The sequence below is a fragment of the Zeugodacus cucurbitae genome, chromosome 5 (genome assembly GCF_028554725.1).
Source record: "Zeugodacus cucurbitae isolate PBARC_wt_2022May chromosome 5, idZeuCucr1.2, whole genome shotgun sequence".
Taxonomy (NCBI): domain Eukaryota; kingdom Metazoa; phylum Arthropoda; class Insecta; order Diptera; family Tephritidae; genus Zeugodacus; species Zeugodacus cucurbitae.
Genome location: NC_071670.1, coordinates 70780295 through 70805931, shown reverse-complemented (window position 1 = coordinate 70805931; position 25637 = coordinate 70780295). Strand labels below are relative to the sequence as shown.

Genomic DNA, 25637 nt, shown 5'->3' with positions numbered 1-25637 from the left:
TATTATCCTTAGTTGACACACTGAAACAGCAGAATGAGCAACTCACGGCGAAGCTGAAGCTCAACGAATCTAGTCAGTCGGACAAAATCGAGAAGAGTCTCATCAAGAGCTTGCTGATCGGCTATGTGGTGAGCAGCAATCCGAATGATAAGAATCAAGTGCTGCGCATGATTTCATCAGTGCTGGACTTTTCGCAAAGCGAATCGGACAAAGTAGGCCTCAACAAACAGCAGTCGAGTTGGTTCGGCGCCATATTGGGCGCTGGCGCTGGCGCACAAGGTAACATACACAGCTTCTAAAAGCTTAGCATTAAAACTAATAATTTCTACTCCCCGCTTGCAGGTGTACATTCCAAGGACAATTTAGTGCAGGCTTTCGTACAGTTTCTCGAACAGGAGTCACAGCCTAAGTCGGAAGATGCCAACATGCCCAACTTGTTGAACATCACTCAACAAAGTAGTCCGCCAGCAGCAGGCTCAGCTAGCCAACCCGCACGTCGCACATCCACATCCAGCAACAGTGGCGCAGTCGCCGCAACTGCTAACTCACCGGCGGCGCCTATTCCTATTCAGCCGCTGTTGCTGAATGACTTTGCGCCGTCACGCAATTCCAGCTCAATATTGAAGGATATTCTAAACGATTCTTGATTATTGTAAGAACGCCAGCTGTAGTTACCTTTATTTTACTCGTACTCTATTTAAATTTACTTCTACATACTACTTTAGCACTTTTGCATGGAAAAGAAATCCTGTTTTTAGATTTAGTAAGTGTACCTACAATAGTTTTTGTTTTGCGTTAAAGTGTTGGCTGTATCTCTATTGTGACTCGTACACGTCCTGTTTTATTTTTAATTTAATAAACATTAATATATATACATACATATATTTGTAATGTCGAATTTTCTGGAATTTGTTTTAGTTCTAAATGAATGTAAATAAATATGTATAATAAATAATGCACATAAATATATATAGTGTCTTCTTACTGGTAATAATCTGGAAAAACTATTTCACATTGAAGAAAAAAAGAGTATAAGTAGCAAAAGGGAAATATCGAGGTTTTTATAACAGTAAAAAGATTTTCATAAAATCAATCCGTCTTTGAGGAACAGTTAAGTTACTTGGCTCCCCCAGTTTTAAGCGCCGATATTAGTCTCTCAACGTTCTTTCCGACTAGTCAACTTAATATTGGCTCTTGTCAAAACTACCCATGGAAATATATACCATTATCGTCAAACATTTTTTGGTTCATTCGTCAACAATTTGGTTAGGAAAGAAACTCGTGACTACCGACATTCGATATTTCATAATGGAGAATTCTTACAATTCTTTCAGCTTTCAATTAATTAAGTGTCGAACTGGTTTAACTTCGCTCCGAAATGTAGGCAACATTTTCAAAATCTAATGAATATATGAGACTAGAGCTCTAAATGATCATTAATTTACAAAATAATTACATATCAGAATTAAATTACATAAATAAGTTGCATTGTTCTCCTGCGTTCTGGCACTGGATCGGTAGAACTCGCAAGTGCACGGTAGGTGGTGGTTGAGGACCAGCAGCTGCGTGACTGCGAGATCCTATTGGCTTTCCTACGATCTACTGCTTGCTTTCAATAAAGTTCAACTCACCGCAATGGTAGGGGTTCTTACTGGATACTGTCCAATGGACTCGCATGTAACCTTCTTCAGTATGCAAGTTGCCGATGTTGCATGGAAGAAAATGATATTGAAACAGCTAGACACTTTTCCCTTCACTGTCTAGCTTTTTCAAAACTAAGACTGAAACAGCTCGACAGCTTCGACATATCAAATGAACTGGCTCATTTAGAGATGAACCGCCTCAAAGTGTTTTATCAACGTCGAGATTGTGGAATCTATATTAAGGAGATCGCGGACTAGCTGTCCAAGTGAGATCCATTGGATCAGCCCATTAACCTAAGCTAACCTAACTTAATATAAGTGAACATAAATAAAACAGTTATAAGAAATAATTGCATATGTTGAGTGAGGTTCCCACTTGTTTGGAAAATTATATTCAAAAAAAGATAACTTCAATTTTGGAATATTGGTATCGAATAAAAGCTAATTTAGGAAACTTTGAACTTCTATAATTCGAAATTCTCAATAACCCGAACTCTTGAATTGGCAATATAATTAAAATTTCATACATTTCCTTCGATAAATCGACCTTTTCGACCTGGGCATAATACAAAATTCATAATTTTACTATCGAGCAGAATCAGAATCTGTCAGTAGTATAAACAAACAAATGAGGAATGGTGATATGAAATTAACATTTGAACACACTCAAGAAATCTTCTTAGACAAATACGTCTAGGGTAAAAGGAAAAAATCCTCTTGTAATAACTGGATCAAGCTACACAAAATCCAAGATTATACGTTCACTTAATTAAAGTTCACATATTTACTGATACATATGAATGGTATAAAATCCATCGGAATCATTATTACCTATTATATTTGAAGGTCTGGGGAAGTTTTAGATGAGCGATGTAATAATGGGAACATGAAACGCTAGTAACAAAAAAATAAAATTGTTCGTAAGATAGAGATTGCTAATGCAAACTGAGGGCGATAAACATTCCACAAACTCATTTATCTGATAAATACTACAAAGACGTACATAAGTGGTTATATCTGCAATGCATTTCAATCAGTTATTTGACAGCATTGATAGTAAACAATATGAAATTACCTTACCACAAGGAGAGATGAAAGTACTTCTGATTAAGTGGGTATATCTCGCAAATCCAAGACAGCTTTCATATGGTTCCGATAATAAATACCGAATTTCTGACGTGATAATTAAATAATTATCTTATAATTGTTATGAAAAAGCCAGTACAAAATTGTATATAAAGACCAGCGCTGGCCTCCCTTCGGCATATTTGTTAAAGGCAAACCAGCTCTACTGGAATACCGCAGTTATTCGCTTTCTAGTTGTGGTAGATAAGGAGTTCACACAATGAAGGCACAAATCTTTGCTTTCCTCTGGTGAGTGAAACGATTAAAATAGGGATACCATAATCTGCCCATCGGTATATTAACTAACTCAATATTGTTCTTATATCTGTTTCAGGGCATGTTTCTTCTGTGGATCATTTGCAGATTTCGATAGTGAGAATAGCGCAAAGCAGTGTGAATTGGCTCATAAAGGTGAAAATATTGAGTTTCCGAAAGATTTTTCGTTCGGCGTGTCAACCGCGGCTTATCAAATCGAAGGTGGCTGGAACGAGGATGGCAAATCGCCTTCCGTTTGGGATACTTACACTCACGAACACCCCGAAAGAATTCGTGATAATTCGTCAGGAGATGATGCCCCAGAATCTTACCATCGTTTCGATCAAGACTTGGCAGCATTGAAAGAGCTTAAGGTAAACTTCTATCGTTTTTCTATTTCATGGTCCAGGGTGCTCCCCAACGGAGATACCTCTGTGAAGAATCAAAGAGGAATCGATTACTATAACATGGTAATCGATAAGCTCCTGCAGAACAGTATCAAGCCTATGGTGACAATGTTTCATTACGATATGCCCGAATCGTTTAATGAGTTCGGCGGCTTCACGAATAGCTCAGTTATCGATTATTTCGAGACGTACGCTTCTTTCTTGTATGAAACTTTTGGTGATCGTGTCAAATGGTGGATCACATTTAACGAGCCCTATGTATTTTGTGGTAAGGGATATGCCGAAGCTACTTACCCTCCACTAGTGCACAGTCCTGGTGTTGGGGACTATATTTGCATGGATAATTTATTGCGATCACATGCACGGGCTTATCGTTCCTATAAAGAGAAATTTTATAGTTCTCAAAAGGGGAAAGTAGGTATTACCATTAATACCGGATTTTTCTATAGCAAAGATGGTCAATCCTCTGATGAGCTCGTGGACCGCGCAATGCAGTATGAGGTAAATATTTCACTAAAAATCACGATTTTTTTATAGTTTAGCATTAAAAAATTTCATTGTTTATAGCTCGGTTGGCTGGCTCATCCAATTTATAGTAGTACAGGAAATTATCCATCTGTCATGATACAAGACATCGCGGAAAATAGTAAAATTGAGGGGTTAGCAGAGTCACGTTTGCCTGTCATAAACAGCACCTGGTCAGAAATTATCAAGGGATCTGGTGATTTTCTAGCAGTTAATTATTACACCTCCAATCTTGTTGAAATGTCTACACCCCCCGGAGGTGAGGTGCCATCTAGAGAATACGATTCGAAATTAAAGGAGTCAGTAGATGATAAATGGAGGCGTGCCAAATCGGAATGGCTATACTGCGTACCGCAAGGGCTTGAAGATCTTTTAAAGTGTGTATTCGGTTTTATTTCAGTGCAGAAAGCTATGTTTTATAAGACTCTCTCTCTCTCTCTCTCTCTCTTTGATCTTAGATGGATTCGTGACAACTACAACAACGTTGAAGTATTAATCACGGAGAACGGTTGGAGCGACGGTGGACAATTAGATGACCCTCAACGTATCGACTATCTTAGGGTACTGCAAATATAATTCCTAACTTTATCCACAGAAACTAATTATTAATTATGATGGTAACGAATTTTACAGGCCCATTTGCAAGCCGTTCTTAACGCAATAAATGATGGATGTAATATCACACACTATACTCACTGGAGTGTAATAGACAATTTCGAATGGAATATGGGATACACGTACGTTTTTGTTTTTAATTAAAGACCTTTTAATTGGACCTTTTAATTATTTGAATTACATTTCGCTGCAGTGAGAAGTTTGGTCTCTATTATGTAAATATGACAAGTGCCAACAAAGAGCGCATTCCCAAGAAATCAGCCGCAGTTTACACGAGCGTGATAGAAAGCCATCGAATTCCGGAGGCGAGCGGAGCACTTTCTCTTCGTCCCCGCATCTTCAACTATATAGTAGTTAGTCTAGTTAGTGTTTATATCACAATAACAGTATTGTTTAATTAAGCATTTCCTAAGTATAAGATTCTAATAGATAACGGGGTGAGATGATTTATAATTTATCGAGCTGTACAAGTTTTGCGCATAAAACTTTAGGCGAAGTAGAATTTTCAAAAAATCGATTTTTTTTTCATTTTCTTAATGTACATATATTTAAGAATACACACAGAAAATTTCATATCGTTCCGGTGAATATTTTCAAAGTTACAAGCAAATTTGAAAAGGCGTTTCAGAGTGCTTGGAAGTACAAGGTCCGAGCGGCAGCGCCCTTTTCTCAAAATGGTGTTTTCAAAGTCGGTGACCAACATTACTCGAAAACGGCTAGACCGATTAGTCTCAAATTTTAACACGACCTTCTTAAATATATTTTTTAGTAATTAATCGAAGATTTTTTCTCTCCTATAAATATATTTTTTTTTATAAACAATTTAAGGCCGAAATTTCAGTGTAGAATCGATTTTTTTTGTTTTTTTTTTAGAAACCGCCATTTTGTCAAACAATTTTATTTTGCTTATTCCTTCGATTAATTGCTAGATTTAACATTATTTTAACGAAATCTGTTTGGTTTTTTAATTTCGGATGATAAAGTTCCGAGATATAGTGGTCACCGCAAAACGTCTTTTTTGAGAGGAACTCCTGGAGAGTCTTAAGTCTTAAAATACAGTTAAAAGATACCATAATATGTGTATAAATTTTTGGATCAATAAATTAAAAAGTTTTCTCAGAAAAAATTCTGGAAAATTCACTTTTTTTCGGCCGTCTAACTGTATATAACCCCTTAATTTAAAGTCTCTCTGACGCGACGTTTTTACCTTTACCATAAACGCAAAGATATAGAAAAACTAAAATTTATAAAATCGGTTTAACTTACTCATGTCCATGGGATACTTTAGTACTCTTAATCGAATAAAACATGTTTGCTTCACATTTAGACACAAAATCTCAGTTGTTCTATGTATTTCTCATTCATATTTCGTGTGTGTGTGTGTTTGTTATAAACTTCGTTAAATCATTTATTATTTTTTTCGCTAAAATTTTGCTTAAATTAATTTAAATACATACATATGTTTATATGTAAATAGGAGGTACATACATGAAACTAAAAAACAAAAAAAAAAAAATAAAACAATTTTGTAAAAAATAACTCAGCAATTAAGAAGACTTACATATATACATTTACATATATGAAAACAGTTATTATTTCACTACTTTGTTAGAAGCTTAAATTCATTATTCAATATGGAAAACAGTTTTATTTTGGGCAATCGCAAGGGCTACTAAATTACGGCTACTATATAATATGACAAGATATACATTTCAAACATATCCATATAATTTACAAAGGATTGTATGCATTTGTTTAATACAACAAGAATTTGTCTTCAACATTTTTGCTTTGTGCTTTAATTAATTGAATTTATGTAGTTTCATTTGTTAATAATATAATTTCATAGTGTAATATGCCATAAACAATCCGAATACTAATGGGGGATTAACATTTAATGTATACGCTCTGCTTATAAACCTCTCAATGCATCAAATTCAACATTCCGCGTTCAACAATCTTAAATATATAATTCTTCTGAGTGTGTTTGTAGTAAATATATAGTATTTGTATATACATGAAACTAACAGCAACTATGTATACATATAGATGTATATATGTGTATGTGTAAATATATATAGTTAATAGTATGTAATATATGTGGTATATAATATAATGAATATGCTAAGTTTTCATTGCGCTAAGAAATAGTTAACTTTTTAGAATGCTCCACATAAAATCTAGTTAAAATATGTCGCTAACATTTATATGTGCTGCTTACTCTTCTTCTTCTTCGTAAATATTTATATAAAAAAATCATAAAATTTGAAAATAAATTTTCATTTTTTTTCGGCTTGTGCGAGTTCGCTGCTCTCTCCCTCTCTTTAAATCTTTCGCTCAGCTGCTTTAAGTTGCTCTCTTAGTTTGTTATTACTGTTATAAAATTATGTGTTTCGTTTTTCTGCTACTTTTTTCATACATTATTATTTTTTTTTATTTTAATTTTGTTTTACAATTGTAAAATACTATTATTTTTATAAAAAATTTACAAGACTTAAATTATAGTGAGGAAATATACAAAAATGATTTCTTTCGCTGATCGTACAAATATAAAAAATTCTTTTTGGCTTTGAGTAAAATATAAGATTTTTTTCTGAAAGCTTTCTGCAGAGCTTGCGCTTATCAGTATGTGTGTGCTTTAGATTGGCTAGTAGGGGTGCTTTGTTGGAAGAGTTTCTCTTTTTCAATATTTTAATGCATCATAGAAAATAAGTTTGTTTGCCTCTCTAGAAATGCGATGAATATTTTTTTTTTTAAATTTGGTAGATTTTTTCTTAACTTTAATGTAAAATTGGTATCAAATTTTGTTTAGAAGACATTAAACATTATAGTATAAAGAAGCTGGAAAGTAAAGCAGTAAAAAAAATTAAAAGTAATTGCGAATAATAACAAATAATGTGGACAAGTAAAAAGTACAGATTACGAAAAAAATATAATAATTATAAAAATAATAACAATTAAAAATAAAAAACAGAAACTAAAATAAAATATTTACAATTTTTTCTCTTAAAAAATTTTGAAAAATTAAAAATTATTTTTCATACAAAAAATTAAAATATTTTTTTTATTTTTATTTTTTTTTCTCACACCGTAAACAAGTTCTCGCTGTCTAAGATGCTTCCTTAACTTTTTTACGTTATATAATATTTAAAACTTTTGTTCTCATTTAAAATCCCTTGTCTCAATCTACCAATTTTTTCATTTGCTCATATTTTGTTTGTATTAAATGTATCGCTAAGACATTGAAAGCCACATTGATATATGTATGTAGGTATGCATAAATTTCGTATGGTAACAATTTATAGGTTATGTAAGTTTGTATACAATACAATTTCTGACACAGGTTCCATGAATCCAACTTTTCTACATAACATCTCTCAACAACTTCCCACATTCTCCAACAAAAACAAAAACTACTTTCTACTTAAGTGCCAGTTTTATAGAACAATTTACGCTAAATATATTTGCACTCATGCCACTACCTTCTTCTACCGCCAATGCAACATTTACCGTTTAGTCTACACCCAACATTATCTGCAATATCACAATTTAGTTGCCTAATCGAATTTCCAAGTAACATGTTTTATAGTTTTGTCTGTTTAAACTCCAGCTTTAAATGCAATTTTTGAAACCTTTCCATTCATTATACCCGTTTCGTTTCGTAAGGCCTCAGACCCATGTGCGACGGCCATCTTTAACAGTCACACGCATTACTTCAGCATAAACGAAATTTAGTTCACAATATAATTTTTATTTCTCCGTTAGATGGCTTTCGTGTACCGCCAGTTAATCCAAACTAATACTCTAAGCCTCTACGCGTTCCCCCTGACTATGGCGCTTTGCAACGCCCGATAGTCATTCGTCATCACAGCACTTGATTTCCAACAATATATTAAATTTTTTACCATTCACAGATTACTGCGTTGTTTAGGTTTTTTAAGTTCCTTCCTTGTTCGTTGAGCGCACACTCTCGGCTTGCTCGACCACCGCACCGTTTTCTGCCTTCAGCAGACCGTTTGGTTCCGCAACCGTCTCTTCGGGTGCTACCGGTTTCTCCACCTTTTCCATGACCTCCTTCTCCGCTTTGCCTTCCTCCCACTCGCCTTTACGTATCGTATATAAGTATACCTCCATGTGGTCTTTGCCTTTGACATACACGCTGCCGCGTGGCTCAAATTCGTACTTGTCTTCCAGGAACGGCAGACAGTCCTTGCCAATCTGTATGCGATTCGGCACACCCGTGGAGTCCATACGTGATGCCACATTGACGGCGTCGCCCCAGATATCGTAATGAAGTTTGCTCGTGCCGATGACCCCAGCTGTCACATCACCGATGTTCATGCCGATGCGTAGAATCAAGTTGAATTCAAGCAAGTCTTTGTTGAAAGCGTCCACGACTTCTTGCATCGCTATGGCGAATTCCATTAAAGCGTGTATGTGCTCGTTCTTGTCACCGCGGTGAGAGGGATCGAGGCCGCTAGCTGCCATGAACGTCGAACCGATTGTCTTGATCTTCTCCACACAGCGGAATTCGGGTCGCGAGAGTAACTCATCGAAGTCGCCAATCAACTCGTTCAGCACACGCAGGTATTCCTTGCCGCCGAGATAACTTTCGTCGTACATTTCATTGAAGTTCACTATGGAAGCGAAGATAATCGCCACATTAAGATGGTTTTCTGAGTATTTTGCGGTATTCTTCAGATGTTCGGCAACATGTTTGGGTATGATGTTGTGCAACAACATGTCCGCTTGATTTTTCATATTCTGTACTCGTATCTTGTCCTGATTGGCCACGGCATTGCCGTAGAAGGTTAGCCTGTAGCCGATCTCGAACTCGCGATTTAAAAACCCAACCAGTACCAGTATGAGCAGCAGGTCCAAATAAATTTCTACGTGATAGTCCTGAAACCATTTGATCTCTTCGATGAGGTAATTTCCACCTTCAGTACCGGGATATGGCAAGCGCGTAGCATTTTGTGCGATAGCCGCCGCCTCTGCTGCGTCCGTACGATTCGAATAAACTGTCAGTTGACTCACGGCGATGCCAACGAAGCACATGGCAGCCATGAGCGCCAAAGTGTTGCGCATCCAACAGTTCAGTTGTGTGAAGTTGCAGAAATGCACGATACAAACGAATATTAGGAAGCCATAGTGGTACTCGAACGCCTCGAGCAGATTGAGATCGAGCAGAAGGAAGTTGGCAATGATCAGTATTACCGGCATTGCCATCAATATGGCCAGACATATATGCCAGGGGTACCAACTGGAAATAGCTTCGAATATGCGGTCGGCACATGATTCCGTGTCGTTGACTTTCGTACGCGCCTGTGTGTTGTGCCGCCGGCACATTTGTCGCGTAAAGAGGAACAATGCAAATATCTGGATGGCGGTGAAGACTGTGAAGAGCGAGACCCACAGACGAAAGCTGGGCGTAACGGTGTTGGGTGTCATAAGGAAGAGCGAGATCGAAATGCACAGATACACTGCAATGCCGACAAAAATGTCGATGTATGTGTTATAGCGGGGTGTTGCCAGTGTGGGTGGACCTTCGGTTTCGTTTTCGTTGCCAAATCGATGTGCTTTAGAGCGGAAATCTCGTTCCATCTGCTTTGACTTAAAGTACAAGCTGAAACGTTTGAGCGGCGGCTTAACCAAGTAGCTACGTTGAGACTTGGCGTTGTCGCGCACGCAGCGTATCAACTGAAGATCGGACTGTTTGCGCAACTGCTGTAGACAGGCTGCCAGTGGATCTGCTACTTGCGGTAACGGCTGTGGTATTGGTGGAAGTGGCACGTGTGGCAAGGTTGTGACGTCGCCTATGTTCGAAATGCTTGATGTCGAACTGGTAAAGTAACCAGAGACGCGATGCTGACTAATAGCGGATTGGTTGAGTGCATAAATTTGTTGTTGTATGGAGGAGCGGCGCGAGTTACTTTTGATGCCGGAATCCTTGCGTGAAGTAGCCGATGGGCATATACTGAGGCCATCCGGCCAAATACTCGAATTGCGTGAATTTGCAGGATGATGATTGGCTGTCGTGGTAGGTGCATAAGGGAACGATACACCACTGGCAATTAGTGGTTGTGCGGCGGGTGCATCACTACTCTTGTCAGCCGTTCCGGAAGTGAGCGTGGAAGCACGTGGACGTGGCAAGGGCGAAGTTTCAGATTTTCCGCTGCGACCACATTGCGAACGGTAACTGCCCGAACGACCGAAGGGTGAGATATCGCTGCGCGACTGACTAATATAAGACCGAATGTCGATGATGTCATCGAACATGGAGTATTGACCAGGAGAGCAACAACTACCGTCAGGCGAACGCACGTAGTTGTGCGAGATGCCGGTTGAGGTGGCGGCATGGTGTAGTACTGGCTTCTGGGGCGGTATTTCAAGTGTATGTCCTGCAGTTGGTAGCTTGGATGATTCAATTACTACTGGAAGTTGATGATAACCATTTGGTTCAATAAATGCGACGGTTTCGTCAGTATTTACTACCGTGACTTTAGAGTTGGGTACATTATTAGACGCATCAGTGCTTGATGATTTGTCTGTATGCTTGACGATGTCTTCAATTTTCTTAAAAAATCGTGGTACTTTACACACCTTCAATTTTATTTTTGTACGCCCACTTTCTTCTGTATTCTGAGTCTTCTGAGCGTGACTATTGGTGCCGTTAAGGCCATTACAACAGCCGTCTTCCACTTTGTCGGGCTCATCAGCAGAATCCAAACTGCCGGGTAGACTCTTTGTGGTTATAATAATCTTTGGTCTTTCACGCACCACGACAACTGGTGCCGCAACCATACCATCTGGATGCACAATACCTCGTTCGATGTCACGCTCACGGCTTTGGGACTTCTTGCGCAGTTTCATGCTGAGCGAAGTGAGACGCGGTCGCATCGAAAGCACTGGTGAGGGGTTGAGTGAGGAAGAAAGTTGTCCAACAGGCGAGGCGGGTGGTACATTTGGATGTATAACCGAAATGTTTGTGGCGCTCTGCGAGAGTGGCGTTGGTTGTCCAGGTATGCCTGGCAGCTGCAAGTGGCTGCCGTCGTAGTTGGCGGGTATGCTCGGGCTGAGACTGTTGGCGCGCGATACATCTTTTCGTCGACCGACTACAAAATAAGTGCGATGACCTGAGGAAACAGTGAAGATTAAATTGCTGAAAGTTTTCAAATAATCGACTAGTATTTACCGAAAACTTCTTCGCCCTCCTCAAGTAAATATGAGTCCCCTAGAAAGTTGGATGTTTCCTCTGAGATGTGTACTTGCTCGGGTTTGCCTGAAGACTCCATTCTGCGAATAAAATTTGGTTCAATTAATATTTAAACGGACTGAACTTCTTGCAACTGCTTACTTGTTCGCTAAGGTCACATCATTGCTCCAAACATCGAACTTTACGCGCCGTGTGCCCACAATACCGCACAATACGGTACCGGTGTGGACACCAACGCGCATTTTAACACCCTCATGTCGTTGGGCATCGAAACAACGCATCGCATCGATCATGCCCAAACCCATCTCGACACAGCAGATTGCATGATCAGCACGTGGTTCCGGACAACCCGACACACAATAATAACAGTCACCCAAGGTGGAGATTTTCTCGCAGCCATTCAGCGTGCAGAGATCGTCAAAACGCTCGAACAGGTCATTGAGTATCTCCACCAGTTGCTCGGCCGTCTTGGTGGAGGACATTTTCGTGAAACCCACTATGTCCGCAAACAATATGCTCACATTGTCCATGCTATGCATGTGGAATGGACGAAACAGTGACTTGAGGTCGTTGGAAGTACGTGGTCGCACATAGTGAGAGTCTGGATCGACTACACCATCTTTGGTATCAATACCGCTGGCGCCACCCTCGTTCAGCAGCATGTCGGCTACTTTAGGTGGCATCACCGAATGTATCATTTTCTCCTTGAGTTGCTTCTCCATCTCCAGTTGGCGACGTACCAACAAATTCTGTCCAATCTTCATGAACATGCCGCGCATGCGCACCACATTCATCACCAACACATGTACACCCACCAGGTGGACACAGATGTGCAGTAGAATGCGCATCAACATAATTTTATTATTACACTCGGTTGCGGTGCCATGTGTGGCGCTACTGCCCACCTTGTGTGAGGCGACTTCAAAGAGCACAGAGTAGACGACTGCGATGAAGGCGCTCAGCCAGAGTTGCATCGGTAGTGCGGTGTATATGAGCAACACGATCGAGACGCATATGGAGAAGTGACCGAGCGGACTGAAGGCGCGCCCAGTGCAAATGAGAAAGGCCAGTGAGAAAGCGCACAGCACAATGGCTGTGAGAGCGGAGGTCAATCTCCGATAGGCGCGATACATGTCCCAGTGCGTGAAGCACAAGGCGGTGATCGTGATGAGTGAGAGCATTGAGAATGCGCTCGAAATCGGGCGCCAATAATGCTCCGAGCCGCCATCGATCAGAAAGTACAGGAACCACGAGAGTGAGCAGATCAAAATATAGGAGAGCGCAAATCTGCAAATAGAGAGAGAGAGAGAGAGAAAGAGGGGTTCTTTAGTAAATATATATAATTAACTTATACATAGCTCTTAAATTCTTAATTCTACCAATTATGTACTGTGGGATTATTAAGTAATAAGCTCATAACATCGCTTAAACCTTTGACAATTTGAATGTAAGCTCCTCAATTTGCCATCATGAATGAGGCCCCTATCTGCATAGTCTGCGTCCATAAAGTACTAGTTGTATGTGTGTTCCTACCCACAAAGATATAAATGTGCCGCTTCAATCGTCCAACTGACAATTCCAATTGCCGGCAATGTCACAAAGTCGAGTTATTTTGCAAATGCGACAGACGACTGACACTCCCCCACAAAAAGGAAAATACGTCACCTTCTTTTGGGCTGAGAGTAACTACTGTATATTTGTTATGAGAGGACATGAGAGTCAATTGAGGTGTGTGAATGTTTGTGTCAATTTGGCATCGCATTTATTCCGAACTTAATGACAATTTCGTGTCACATAATTAAAGTTAATTCAATGCGGATGCGAGTCATGAAGAGAATGCGCCAATGCTGCGCAGGAGGACACGAGAGACACATACACTAGCAGGTCTGCTCATGGAAGCGCAAATAAATGCTGTGATAATGGTCTCTGTTGCCGTCGTCGTTGTGAATTGACTTTCAATGAGCGCCAGATTAAACCCGTAAATGTTAGCTGACAAAAGTTATATGAGATTATTTGTAATCATAACTCGTACTTGGTGATGTTGGGTTAGGTTCGATGACCGATCCTCAGAAAGAGGGAATCACACTATTATTATGTACTTTGTGAAACCACTCGAGGAGCTTTACTTTTGTTAGACATGTATGAAATAGGAATAGAAATGCTTGTAATGGTCTCTCGAAAGTTCCATATAAATTGGTTTTGGTCTCGAAGATACATTTTGAACTTCTCCACCAAAATATTGATTTTGACCGATTAGGTCTCATACAATTTAATGAAATTTTTGCTCTTTCTGGATTTGTCACGAAGAGCACAATTCATAAGTGCGGATCGGTAAACGAAAACGTTCGCTGTGAATAAACTGATGAAGAGCTTGATATTCATAGACAAGTTTTAAGGAAAGAAGATGCGGATTTCAAGGCGAAAACTTTTGTTTTAAGCATTTTAAGTAGGACTTATTGAAATTTTTAAACAATTTAGCGATTTGTTATATATAAGAGTGTTATGGTAATGGTAACATTTCGATAAAGTAAGTTTATTTGAAACCTTGACTCACAGCCAATTTCCACATTATCGAAAACAATTAAATCAATTAACTAAAGCAAAGGAAAAATAAGTAAAGTAAATATTTGTAAATTAGTATTTGTGCTACAGTAATTTCAGAAGTCTTAAGCTTGATTAACATAAGCGCCAACTCCACAATGTCCTGGCCTTCAACGCCCGCCTCAATTAGCCTTGACACACCATTTCCTGGACGCCCACTTCCACTTTACTAATTGCCTTCACCATCGATTATCGCTGCTAAAAATAGCGTTACATTTGCAGTATCGGGCCTTCTTATCTACACCCACACACGGACATAATTATATATACACGAGTGTAGTGCCTAATTCAATTACAGAGAAAAACGAGAGTCCATGCGGTTAAGGCTGACATGTTGCGCGACCTACACCAAAGCAAAATGACGAATGTACCCAGATATAATGAGTGAAAGTATACTGTTGACCAAAATCAAAATAAGCTGGCATTAGCCGCACCGGAAGCGTCAGCAATGAAAGAAATTCGAATGCGAGGGCGTGCGTGCGGCGAACGACTCACCAAATTACATATTCAAGAAAAAGTTGAAACGCGGATTTAGTTGTCAAGCAGGGCGCCCAATTTTATTGGCTGTCCAGATTTATCTCGTAAAATTTCCTTTCGCTCGTGTTAGGGTGGGGTTTAGGACCGAAAAGTTTACTTTGCATTGTTTGTTGAATGATTGTAGTATGTGTCAGTTGTGATTGGACCGCACGTCGCGGAAAATACTATTTATAAGCAAATAACTGCACGTAGAGGCACGACACGTGTGCCAACTGTGCGCGCTGGATTGCTGGCATATCTACAGTTAACTCAGTTTTTCACCTCACCACCATTTGCTGAACGATTAAGTGTGTTCACGATTTATTAGTATTTTCTGTAGAAGTAGATATCTACATTCATTTTGGGAAGGACGTTGGTTCTCCTGCAGAAACCGATTATAAATAATAATTGCTGGATAAATTGTAAGCCAATGGTTTCATTGAGCTTATCGTAATATATGTTATCTAAATGCATATCTTAATATGAGGGTGGTTCTTAAATATCACTTGGATGACTTTTTACAATCTTATTCTCATAATTGGTAACTATGGTTGTATGTTACATATATATAAAACACTTTCCTATTAGAACCGTGTGGGTTGGATAAGGCTCAAAGTTCAGAATTCGTAAAAAATACTTTTAGTTATCAATACCGAAAATCGATCGTGCAATATTCTGGCGTATCACATATAAATTATAAATTACTTGAAAAAAGTTGTAGAAAATATATCTAAACAATTTTCCTTTAACCCTATTATATATATTTGTTTAATATTTCTATAATTTATATTTATATTTTTTTTTAATATGAAGCTTAATTATTGTATATACATCTTTAATCCTGGATTTTGGTACTGTCCTGATATAAAATTTTTCCAAATTTCTATATTACCTATTTTAATTTTTATTTTTCGAAATATTCTGCTTTATTAATATATTCCATTTTCTTTCATATCTATTAAACCCACAAAGTTTTCACACTCTTCTGGAATGCCAGACAATTATGTCTTTGATTTGTCGACAGGGCGAAATTGACTTGTCCCCAATGATTATGAACTTTAGCTCGCACTAATGAAGCAACGTCACGCTATATTTCACAGGTGAAACTAAAAAAGACGAGCAAGTAAACACACACAATTACACCATTGAGCAGGCATATACAAATACAAATAGTTGTGCGCTGCTGGCACAGGTGAGCAATATATATTAAACGCTTTCTTTGTAAATAGACAACAACAAATCGAAATGGAAAAACTTTGTAAAGCGCAATTTATTAATCAACACGCATACCCGCTCACATAAGCAGTGGCGAAGAGTCAGCGCTTTCATTGAGTATATCAAGGACGACAGTTAATTGACGTTTAAATTGCCACTTTAACTGGGTTAACATTAATTAAAGCACACTTTTAGGGGCTGCGGCATTTGATGCTGACAATAACATAACAAACTGCGGCAAAAGTGACCAAGTTGACATGGCAAAAGTAGTTTAGTTAGTTTATTACAAAACTGATACCTCCAATACTGACGAGAGCAGCGAGACGAAAGAGAGGGTTTAATTGGCGTAAAATTTTAACGCGTCAATTTAAAAGTGATTAAACACACAATGGTGTCATGTGTCAGGATAATATATAGACACATGCATGTGATCCCACTGTTCAACAATGTTGCGTATACGCAGCGGTGCCCATAAAGGTTACAACCCTCACTGGTGCACACATACATATTTCAGCTCACCTTAGCTGCAGTTAAAGTCTGTTAACATTAACAACAAGAAATTTATGTACGAAACAACATTTGTTGGAGCCATTGCTTCTGGCTAACTGGCTGGCTTACTGAACCCATATGTAGGGATAATGCACTCGCTCGCTTTACGACTCATTGTCGTTGTGTTGGTCACCAGAAAGGTCAGTAATCTTCATTATTGCTTCATAAATATGGATGAATCTTCAGTGTGGGATAACAAGAGGGTTTTTTTCTCGTGACTGCATGCTGAAGTTATTTTGTGATTTTTTTTAGGATAATTTGTGGTTTTGTATTGCAAATAAGATTCCGATATTAGCGGAAATAACTCAATATATATACGTTCTTCCATATCAGTAAATCTTCTTGACGTCTACGTAATATAATCATACACCATATCCACATTTATCTAGTGCTGATGTGTCCATTAATACTTCTTTCTTGTTGTACCATTAAAATCACGTATACGCCCTGGCGCACTTGTGCGTTGAACGTGAGAAATGTTGCAATTAAAGTTATGTGAGCTCCGCCCTGAACTAAACACAGTTTCTCGGCACTTTTGATTACGAAAAATGTATGTTGTTGGAGTTGTTGGTGTATTGGAATATATATTTTCTGATATTGCAGGTATCCTTTGGCTGATATATCAAACCAATTTCACTTTCAGTGGAAGTCTCCTAAAATAATTGTGATGCATCAATGCGCAGAAAACAGCTAACTTCAACTACGTATGATATTTATTAGCTTGTTTCTTGAAATCATTTGCATTGCAAAGGGTTTAATTTTCTGAGTTAATGAGATTATATGAATGTAAGCCTTCGCATCGCAATGAGAAGCCGTACAGCAACTTTGTCACACTTTCTTTACTAAGTAGACATTTCTATAGATCATAATTAAGTCTGTAATGCCTATATTATCCTGTGATCTACCTTACTACATTTATTCTTTCATTTGTAAGCTATTTATTACCAAAAAGCCATTAGGTGTGGTGTCATGAGGTAGATTCATTGTAATATAAAGTTCTGTCACAGTTATTTCGCTAATAAATTGGGCCATGTGTTGCTCGCTCGGTAAAACTGAACTCAACTTTCATTGTCACTTTCATCGGAGCTACAAAGCCAACTGAAATCACACAAATAAAATCTCTTATCATTCGAACACACACTCACTCATATACCCACATACTCATGAAGTGACTCACCTATAACGCATGCGTACGTGCGGGAATACGCTGGTCTGAAATTGGCCCTCCAGCACGGGTGAATCGAATTTCGGATCCATCCAGGACTTGGACGAGGCGCGCTCGAATGCCACCGGCAACATAACGCTGCAGCAGGAATGCCGTCGCCCCGTTTGACTTAGATAGGTTTGTATGTGTGGCGCTAATGCGATTTGTATATCGTCGGTGGAATTGCTGCGGCTGTCGTTGACTAGAACGCCCGGAGGCATGGCGGTGAAACTGACCGAAGGACGACGTGACTGTAAAGAGACAAAGAGTAAAAGAGAATGAGTGAGTAAGAGTGAGTGTGGGCTTAGTAAACAATAAAATGGAAAATAATTCAGGTATTTACAAGCTCTCCTTAGTTGTAAATGCGTTAAAGTGGAAAGTAGTTAAAATTTAAATTGTTATTGCACTGCGGTGCGGCGGCGGCGGTGGCAGCACTGCAACCGCTGATTACAAAACATTGTATAATGAAATTCGCTGGCACCGAAACTTTAATTAAACTCAATTGTGCAGCGTGCTGGAAATGCGATTCTGCAGAATATGCCGCATGCTTCCACTGAATGCCATGGCAATTGGGCTGGCGGGCTGTCAAGTTGATCGGCAGGTAGGCAAGAAGTTCCTAAATGTGTATGTATGTGCATGCTCATATTTCTAAGTATGATTGTATGTATTGAGCGCACCTATGCTCGCCCACCTCTGTTTGCCTTCTGGTTAATGGTGTTGGTCTGCGTGTAGCCACACAGATGATGGCCAAGGATTGCTTAAATAGTTATTGAATGTTACACAAGCAATTAATTTGAAGTACTGCAAAGAAGACACTTGAGTAACGGTATTCAAATGCAACCGAGAGCTAAAATTATTTAATTGTTGGAGCAGTTTGCTAATATTTGTCCATTTCTCCATAAGAAAATTGCTAAATTTTCATACTCCATTGTGAACCAAGTGAAGGAAATAAGTGTATTTCAATCGTTATATGTGAAAGCAATCAAGCAAAAAAATTATTGCGCCAGTGGCTTATCGAAGAAGATTCGAGAACTTTGGGCTTTTCTTGAGAAACTGAAGTTAAGGAGTTTTTTCTAATTGGATTTCTTGAGAAATGTTCTTATAAAGAATCTTTTTAAATTGCATTTCATGTGTGATACAGAAAGAAATAGTTTCTCTTTATTTTTAGGATTCTTTAAGAATATAAATTTCTTTAAATTTAAATTTTAAGATTTTTTCGATATCGAATATAGAAATTTCTATAGCATTGCTCCACATATAAGATGACCCTATGCTGCTCAAGAAGCCAAAGCAACTAAGAAGAAGACATAGTTTTCTTGACCTGAAACCAATCAAAAATGTTCGTCATCTAACGTGGATTCTACCGTAAAAATACTTTCAGAGTGTTCTTCAAATTGTATTAATTTTTTTTTTATAAATTATATAAAAAATAATAATTTCGGTAAGTTTTAATCGAATATTTTTTTTCACTTAGATTATAAGTAAAAATGGAAACTTGTAAACGAGAAATTATCAATACAAAGTAAAGGAATTATCGATTTTAGGATCCCAAAAGGATTTTTCGATTTTTTCGAATTTTTAGAGAATTCGCTTTTATTTTTATGGGCTTGGGAATTTTATATATGATTCCAAGATCTGGGTATTCTGTATCGAATTTCGAAATCAAGTATCGATATTTAACCTGTAACACAGATAGCAAAGTATATCGATATTTATCAAACACACACTTGGTGCTGTATTTCCAAGCATCAAAGTCGTCTCTGCTTCTCTCAAGAAAAGGTCAGTTATACGCAGGCGACATAAATAATCCACACACACACACGCAGGCAAGGAATAGAATTATATGTGATTGTGTTACTGCCATTTTAATTAAATTCTTCTGCTCTAATCCAAAACAATTTACTCTGACTGCAGCCGCAAAACGCAAAGGAATGCGAGCACAACAACAACAAGAACAATGCTTAGAATCACATTAATAAACAAATCCATGTATGTGTGTGTGTTTGTGTGGAAAGTACATGCCACGATGGAATAATGGACAATATGCAAGTCAGCGTTGTAAATGAAAATTAATTACCGCCATTAAAAATGCAAAAAAGGGCGCTGCAAGGGAAAACAAGAAAACAATAAAGGTTAGAGAGTCTCGAAAGGCTTAAAGCGGAGGTCCTAAAAAAGTCGACGGTTGCGACGAAAACAGAGAAAGTGGCGAAGACGCTGAAAGCCAGATGCTTTTCACTGGTGAAAGTGTAAAAGACCTGCAAACTCAAAAAAATCGTTTGCATTTACCTGCATTCTACGATATATGCACTGCTGCAACCACTCATTAGTGTGAGTGTTTACAATGTGCTTTCAACCATTAAGCTGATGCCACCACAAAAAGCACGAAGGAAATGAGAAGTGCGGAAGAAGAGAGAAATTCATAAAAATATAAAATAGAGGCTTTGCTAAACTGCCACGAATGAAAGTGAATTCTGCTGAAGTGGACCGCCTCATGGTTTGTCGTTCACTTTTTCTTGTTGTTTTTGCAGACGTTTTCATACGCCAGCAATAAAGAGAGTCCGGAAGAACGGAAGGAAGCGCTCAAGTATGCCACGTGCTAAAGAGCAACTTGCGAAACTAGCTGGTGGCGCTGTGGTCGTGCTTTGGCACTCATCAATAGCGGTAAAGGTCACTAACAGTAACAGCCAGCCACTCAAGTGTGGTTTGAGGGGGCAAAAGAAAGCGAGAGCGCTTGCAGCGTTGCAAGAAATAGAAATGAAAAATTCCAGATTTTAGCATGAAACTATGGATAAGCTGTTAGCAGATGAAGTCAACAGTGCTTTTAGCTGCGGCTTACCGCATTTGGTAGTGGTACATAGCGGCATGATTTTCACACAATTTTTTTTACTGTTTTTATTATTGGTTGAATTTTATAATTAAAGAGATTGCTTTTAAAGGGAAGCTTCAGCTTTCAGCTACATTATTTATATTAACGTAGAGTTACCACCTTTTTAATATTTATTTAATATTTTAATATTAAAAATATTAAAATATTTCAATATGGGTATGGAACTACATGAATTTTAAAGAATTGTATGTCAAAGATAATCTGAGTAGAGTTGCCACCTTTTTTAGAATATAAATTCAATGCAATGGATGAACTAATTGAAATTTTAAGAATACATATGTGCACGTAGTTATCAAACTAAAGCCGTTTTACAAGATTTTATGTTGGGAATAAAGAAAGAGTTGCCACTTTTTTGAGATTTATTATAAAAACTTGATGAACTGTATGAAATAATTTTAATATGGATATGGAACTATATTGATTTTAAAGAAATTTATGTTCAAAATACCTTTTAAAAGAGTTTCCACATATTTTCAATAAAAATGTTACATGTTTTCGAAAAATTATATAGTTCGAAAAAGAAATTAATCCGAAAAACATATCTTCGATGCACAAAAATTAAATGTTAGAATATTTCAAATACAGATTTCTTTTTCAAAATAAATCGAAGATTAATCTATATATAAATAACACAAATGTTTAAGTAAAATTCACTCTTGCCTATTACAAACTTCATAAATTTGCAAACATGTTTGTTGTTTTGTTGTACAACTTTTCACAACAGCGTCGCCCATTGTAAAATTCCGTTATACTTCCGTCAACGAAACAAAACCGAGTAAATAATCTTCTCCGCTTTAAGGTTATCTCTTTGTACTATTCAATAAAATATTAACATTTCCCAACTAAATATAGAGAGCAGTCGTTCCACCCATCGTCTTTCACGAACCAACAAACTGGGTCAATGTAAAACCGCAGTGAACCGAATACAAACAGCGCGGCACTCCATCAAAACCTGCGTCGCGCAACACAAAAGACAAGACACGGTGTTCTCAGCTTTAATGAAGTCTAAAACAGCCGTAAATATTATATACACACTTGCATTTGTGTCTATTATAACTGTCGGTAATTGAGCCCAACATAATGCGCCATTCGCGTTTTGAACGCCCATTACGGCCATCAGATTCTGCCGGCACGCATGCAACAAGACGCTCTTAGAAATATTTGGCGCACGGCCCCCGCACCCCGGAGGGGGTGATGGTAATGTTGATGATACAACAACAACAACAAAATTTGTTTATGTTGTGGCTGCCGTGGTTTACAGTTGATTTGGTCTGTGAAATTGCAAATTTCAAGTGTGAATATGGACCACAACAAAGAAGATAATGACACAACAGGAATATTTACGATTTAGCAAAGTAATAAAGTAAGGATGTTCGGACATGATGTGTCTGAGATGTACCGAAATTATTGTCTTTATCAGCAGAAGAATTTACTAATTTGAAAAACCAAGTCAAAATGAAGACTTTCGAATATTTTATATTATCTTATGGTCGTCTTATACTATATACTATAAATAAAATTAAATGAAAGAAGCCAAACAAATATTTAAAACACGCTAATAAACTCAATCGCTTTCAAAGTCAAACAAGAAGCTTCCACTAATTTGCACACTTTATTCCCTCAATTGTCAACTCGAATGTCATGCAAAACTAATTACAAGCACCCACTGACAGCGCTCAAAACAAATAACAATTCCAACAGCCTCACACATAGGCGCCACCTAAGGGAGAGAGGAGGGAGAGTGAAAAATCGTGGCGCTCGCAAATCAAATCACATCGCAACGCAAACAGAGATTAAAAAAACATGAGAATGAAGAATAATGAAGGGAACACAAGACAAATTGAGATCTATCTAATCAAGTCAATTTGCAACTTGTTGCACTGCCACAAACTGCTGCTGCACGCACGCGCTTCTTTTGTGTTAACTGATACTTCTCTCCATTCAGTTCGTATATGTGTGTGCCCAGCCTCAGCGTTGCATTCGCTTCAAATGACACCAATTAGCGGTTTTACATTCGCGCTTGTTAGCATGCAACAGCGGCCCAGAATTGCTACTTCGCTACGTGTTTCAACGCTCCGTTTTCAAGAAGAGAAGGGAGAGCAGAGTTGTGGTCAATAATTTGTCTTTTAGTATGCAGCGACCTCAGTGGGAATTGATGTGTGTGATTTTACAATGAAAAATTAACAAATGCTCCGATGAATGCAGGTGAGTACGCACATTAGGGTTGTAGGTATTTTCCCAGTTCTTTTCATATAATTTTTGAGTGAATAATTTTCAAAATTTATTCTTTTATTATGTTAATAATGCATCAGGACTTCTGTATAATATAAATGATTTAATTGATATATTGAAACTAAAAGGATTTCAAGACAAGTCAAGTCGTCATATGTGCCAATTATGAAGCAAAGCACTTTTGGCATTCATTTATGAAGTCATCAATGCAGCGAATTGATTTCCATACAACCCTATGGGATGTAAAATTTGCATTCTCTCGTCTCGAAATACCACACCATCCTCTCTACAGCAACATTTAACCACTGAATGTCTCATTTTGCAATTTGCCTCAAACCAACGCAGCATCCAGCAGGCTGCTAGCTGCCTTGTCTTCACTTCATCTATTGCTTTCTATGCATACTGCGTTGCAAATTGATGTGGCAGTGATACAGTTACTGCGCATTAATCACACTTCACTCATTAATCAAAACTCGAAAGCAAAACAAAAGCATTAGAATGACTGCGGACACACATACACACACACTTGTATTTATGTGTTTGCATTTGTTTTTGTTAGTGAAATTCGCTACCACTAACTATCTAGTAGTTTTTCTAACTACACTTTTACTTTCAAGCCTCGCAACATTCGTTTCATAGTTGCTTGTACGCTGTAAACATTGCCGATGTTGCTCAACATGTTGCTATCAACATTCCTGTATATTTCGTTTATCTCCGTTGCGAATATCTAAAGAAATATTTTCGCTTATCTAATTTGTGAGAGCTTAACTGTCTTTTATGACATTCTTACTTAATCTAAATATAAATATTATGTTATCGTGTTTTGGTTATTTAACTTGTCTGAGAGATATCGCCAAATATGTATATAGACTCACATTTAGTTGAAAGAGTGTGTGTGTGTGTGTCTAGAAGAGCCTTTTCACATGACATGTCTAAGTAAGTAATTCTTTTCGTTTACTGTCAGAAAGAAATTGATGTGATTTTGCCCTCCCACCTCCGCTCTGAGCAAAGCTGACTATCACACAAACAGAAATTGTTGAGTAAATATACTAGTGTAGATTAAAGTCAGTACGAAACATGATATCAGCTGAGTTGTGAAGAAATATTTGTTGATTAATGCAACATACGGAGCTGTTTTACAGTGAAATATTGAGGTTTCTGAATAGCTTTTCCGTATTAGAAATTTGCTCGTACACTTATAGCCTCGGCATGACCGTTAAAGATATACTCTTGGGAAACTGCGATTAAGCTCAGATTGTGTAGGTATTAGATACTAGAGCTCTTTCCTGCGCTAAGTTGTTATTCCACTATATAACTATCGTCTAGCTTAGCTGTTTCTTTGGCTGAACTATTTTAATGCTTGAAGAGTTAGACTCCTCTCCCTCCCTTAATATTTGAGGTAAGGTCTGTTGTCTAAGAATTGAATTGCTGAAAATTCAAGTTTTCTTTCTCAAATATGAAGCTTTAATTTTGCAATAAATAGAGCCTAAGCTAAATATAGTAAAGCTTGCTGATATTAATCTTTAAGAAAAGTCAACACTACAACCCTTATCTGTCACTTTTGTTTAATAGCTCACTGGAACATTAAATATTATACATATACATCTGTATATAAACAAATAGAATTGCTGGCGAAATTCGCGAAATCACAATCTTTCATTAAAATTTTCCATAAACACGTACGTTTATTTTTATGAATTTAATCACACCCGTAAACCCAAGGTCAACAATTAGAAATGCACAAACAGACAGACAGACATACAGACATAGAAGCATACGCTTTTGTACTTGTCTGTTTGTAAGAGCATTATGATTGAGCGAAAATGGGCGTGCTTTTGCGATAATCGCTTAAATCAAAACAAAGGTGAATTTTGAAAAAAATAATAATAAAAAATACATATTTACACAGTGGCAACAACAACAACAATAGCATGCGCTTACTTACGTAAGAAAGCGAGAACACACAGTGAATTTATATAATTGGCAATTAAACGGTCTAAATATGAAAGGAGCTCGCAATTAATTTGCCAGTTTATTAAATCGTTACTTTTTTAATGTTTATATTAAATGAATGCTTTATGCTGAACTCACACACCTTTGCCGCACACTCACACGCACATACATACAGACATATTCTATTTTTGATATTCATTTTGTTCGCCTTTGTCTAATTAAATTTTGATTTAATAAATATTTGTGCGTTTTTAAATCCAAAAGCTTTTGGAAAACAAACCACTTTGTTTACATACATAAATACAACATACATATATAACAATAATCCACTAAGTATGTATGTATGTATGTAGGTACATACAGTGAGCTTCTATTATGGTGCCCTTCTTGTTGTTGTTGTGCTGATATCAGCTGTTTTCTTTGCTATTTCCTCTGCTCCAAATATTGTTTATTATTTTACATATAGATGTTGTTGCTATGGATTTATTGTTGTTGTTGTTGTTGTTAATGCCTCTTATGCGGTGAATGCGTAAGCTTTGTATAGAAAAACAACTTGATACAAATATACTATATAGTATGTATGTATGTACTTCAAAAGCAATACCGCTGCTCTAGAAAATAACATATATGTATGTGTGTGATGGAAAATGTTGCACCAACGGCGGAAGATTGACTCTAGAGCTTTACATATGCT

The 25637-nt window shown here is 37.6% G+C and overlaps 3 protein-coding genes across 9 annotated transcripts in view; 2 read left to right on the top strand and 1 right to left on the bottom strand.

Annotated features, from left to right (window-relative positions):
* The window catches only part of LOC105219298 (thyroid receptor-interacting protein 11), a 40884-nt gene extending 39915 nt beyond the window's left edge, over nucleotides 1–969 (top strand). For both annotated transcript variants that reach the window (XM_011195341.3, XM_054231225.1), the window contains 2 exons: nucleotides 13–279; nucleotides 343–969. In XM_011195341.3, the coding sequence (XP_011193643.1) occupies nucleotides 13–279; nucleotides 343–647 (572 nt within the window). In that variant the 3' untranslated portion in view covers nucleotides 648–969. The remainder of the gene's footprint in view (nucleotides 1–12; nucleotides 280–342) is intronic.
* Nucleotides 970–2886: 1917 nt separating this feature from the next.
* On the top strand, nucleotides 2887–7482 carry LOC105219299 (myrosinase 1-like). Its single transcript, XM_011195343.3, has 6 exons — nucleotides 2887–3017; nucleotides 3103–3931; nucleotides 3998–4332; nucleotides 4414–4516; nucleotides 4589–4692; nucleotides 4764–7482. The coding sequence occupies exons 1-6, from the start codon at nucleotides 2989–2991 to the stop codon at nucleotides 4969–4971; spliced, it is 1608 nt and encodes a 535-aa protein (XP_011193645.1). The 5' UTR covers nucleotides 2887–2988; the 3' UTR covers nucleotides 4972–7482.
* Nucleotides 6102–25637, bottom strand: part of LOC105219296 (adenylate cyclase type 9) — a 163193-nt gene continuing 143657 nt past the window's right edge. For 3 of the 6 annotated variants that reach the window (XM_054231220.1, XM_054231219.1, XM_054231222.1), the window contains 4 exons: nucleotides 17845–18122; nucleotides 11928–13073; nucleotides 11766–11866; nucleotides 6102–11706 (listed from right to left, as the gene is read on the bottom strand). In XM_054231220.1, coding sequence (XP_054087195.1) covers nucleotides 8507–11706; nucleotides 11766–11866; nucleotides 11928–13073; nucleotides 17845–18122 — 4725 coding nt within the window. In that variant the 3' untranslated portion in view covers nucleotides 6102–8506. Of the gene's footprint in view, nucleotides 11707–11765; nucleotides 11867–11927; nucleotides 13074–17612; nucleotides 17739–17844; nucleotides 18123–25637 lie in introns of those variants that run through there. The other 3 variants (XM_054231221.1, XM_054231223.1, XM_054231224.1) reach the window with 2 other exon arrangements.

What these genes read in the sequence shown, in the direction of transcription:
- LOC105219299 (XM_011195343.3), top strand. Translation starts at nt 2,989, where the DNA reads ATGAAGGCACAAATCTTTGCTTTCCTCTG. An exon ending in CAAATCTTTGCTTTCCTCTG is followed by an intron (nt 3,018 to 3,102) that starts GTGAGTGAAACG and finishes TATCTGTTTCAG; the next exon opens with GGCATGTTTCTTCTGTGGAT. An exon ending in AACGTATCGACTATCTTAGG is followed by an intron (nt 4,517 to 4,588) that starts GTACTGCAAATA and finishes CGAATTTTACAG; the next exon opens with GCCCATTTGCAAGCCGTTCT.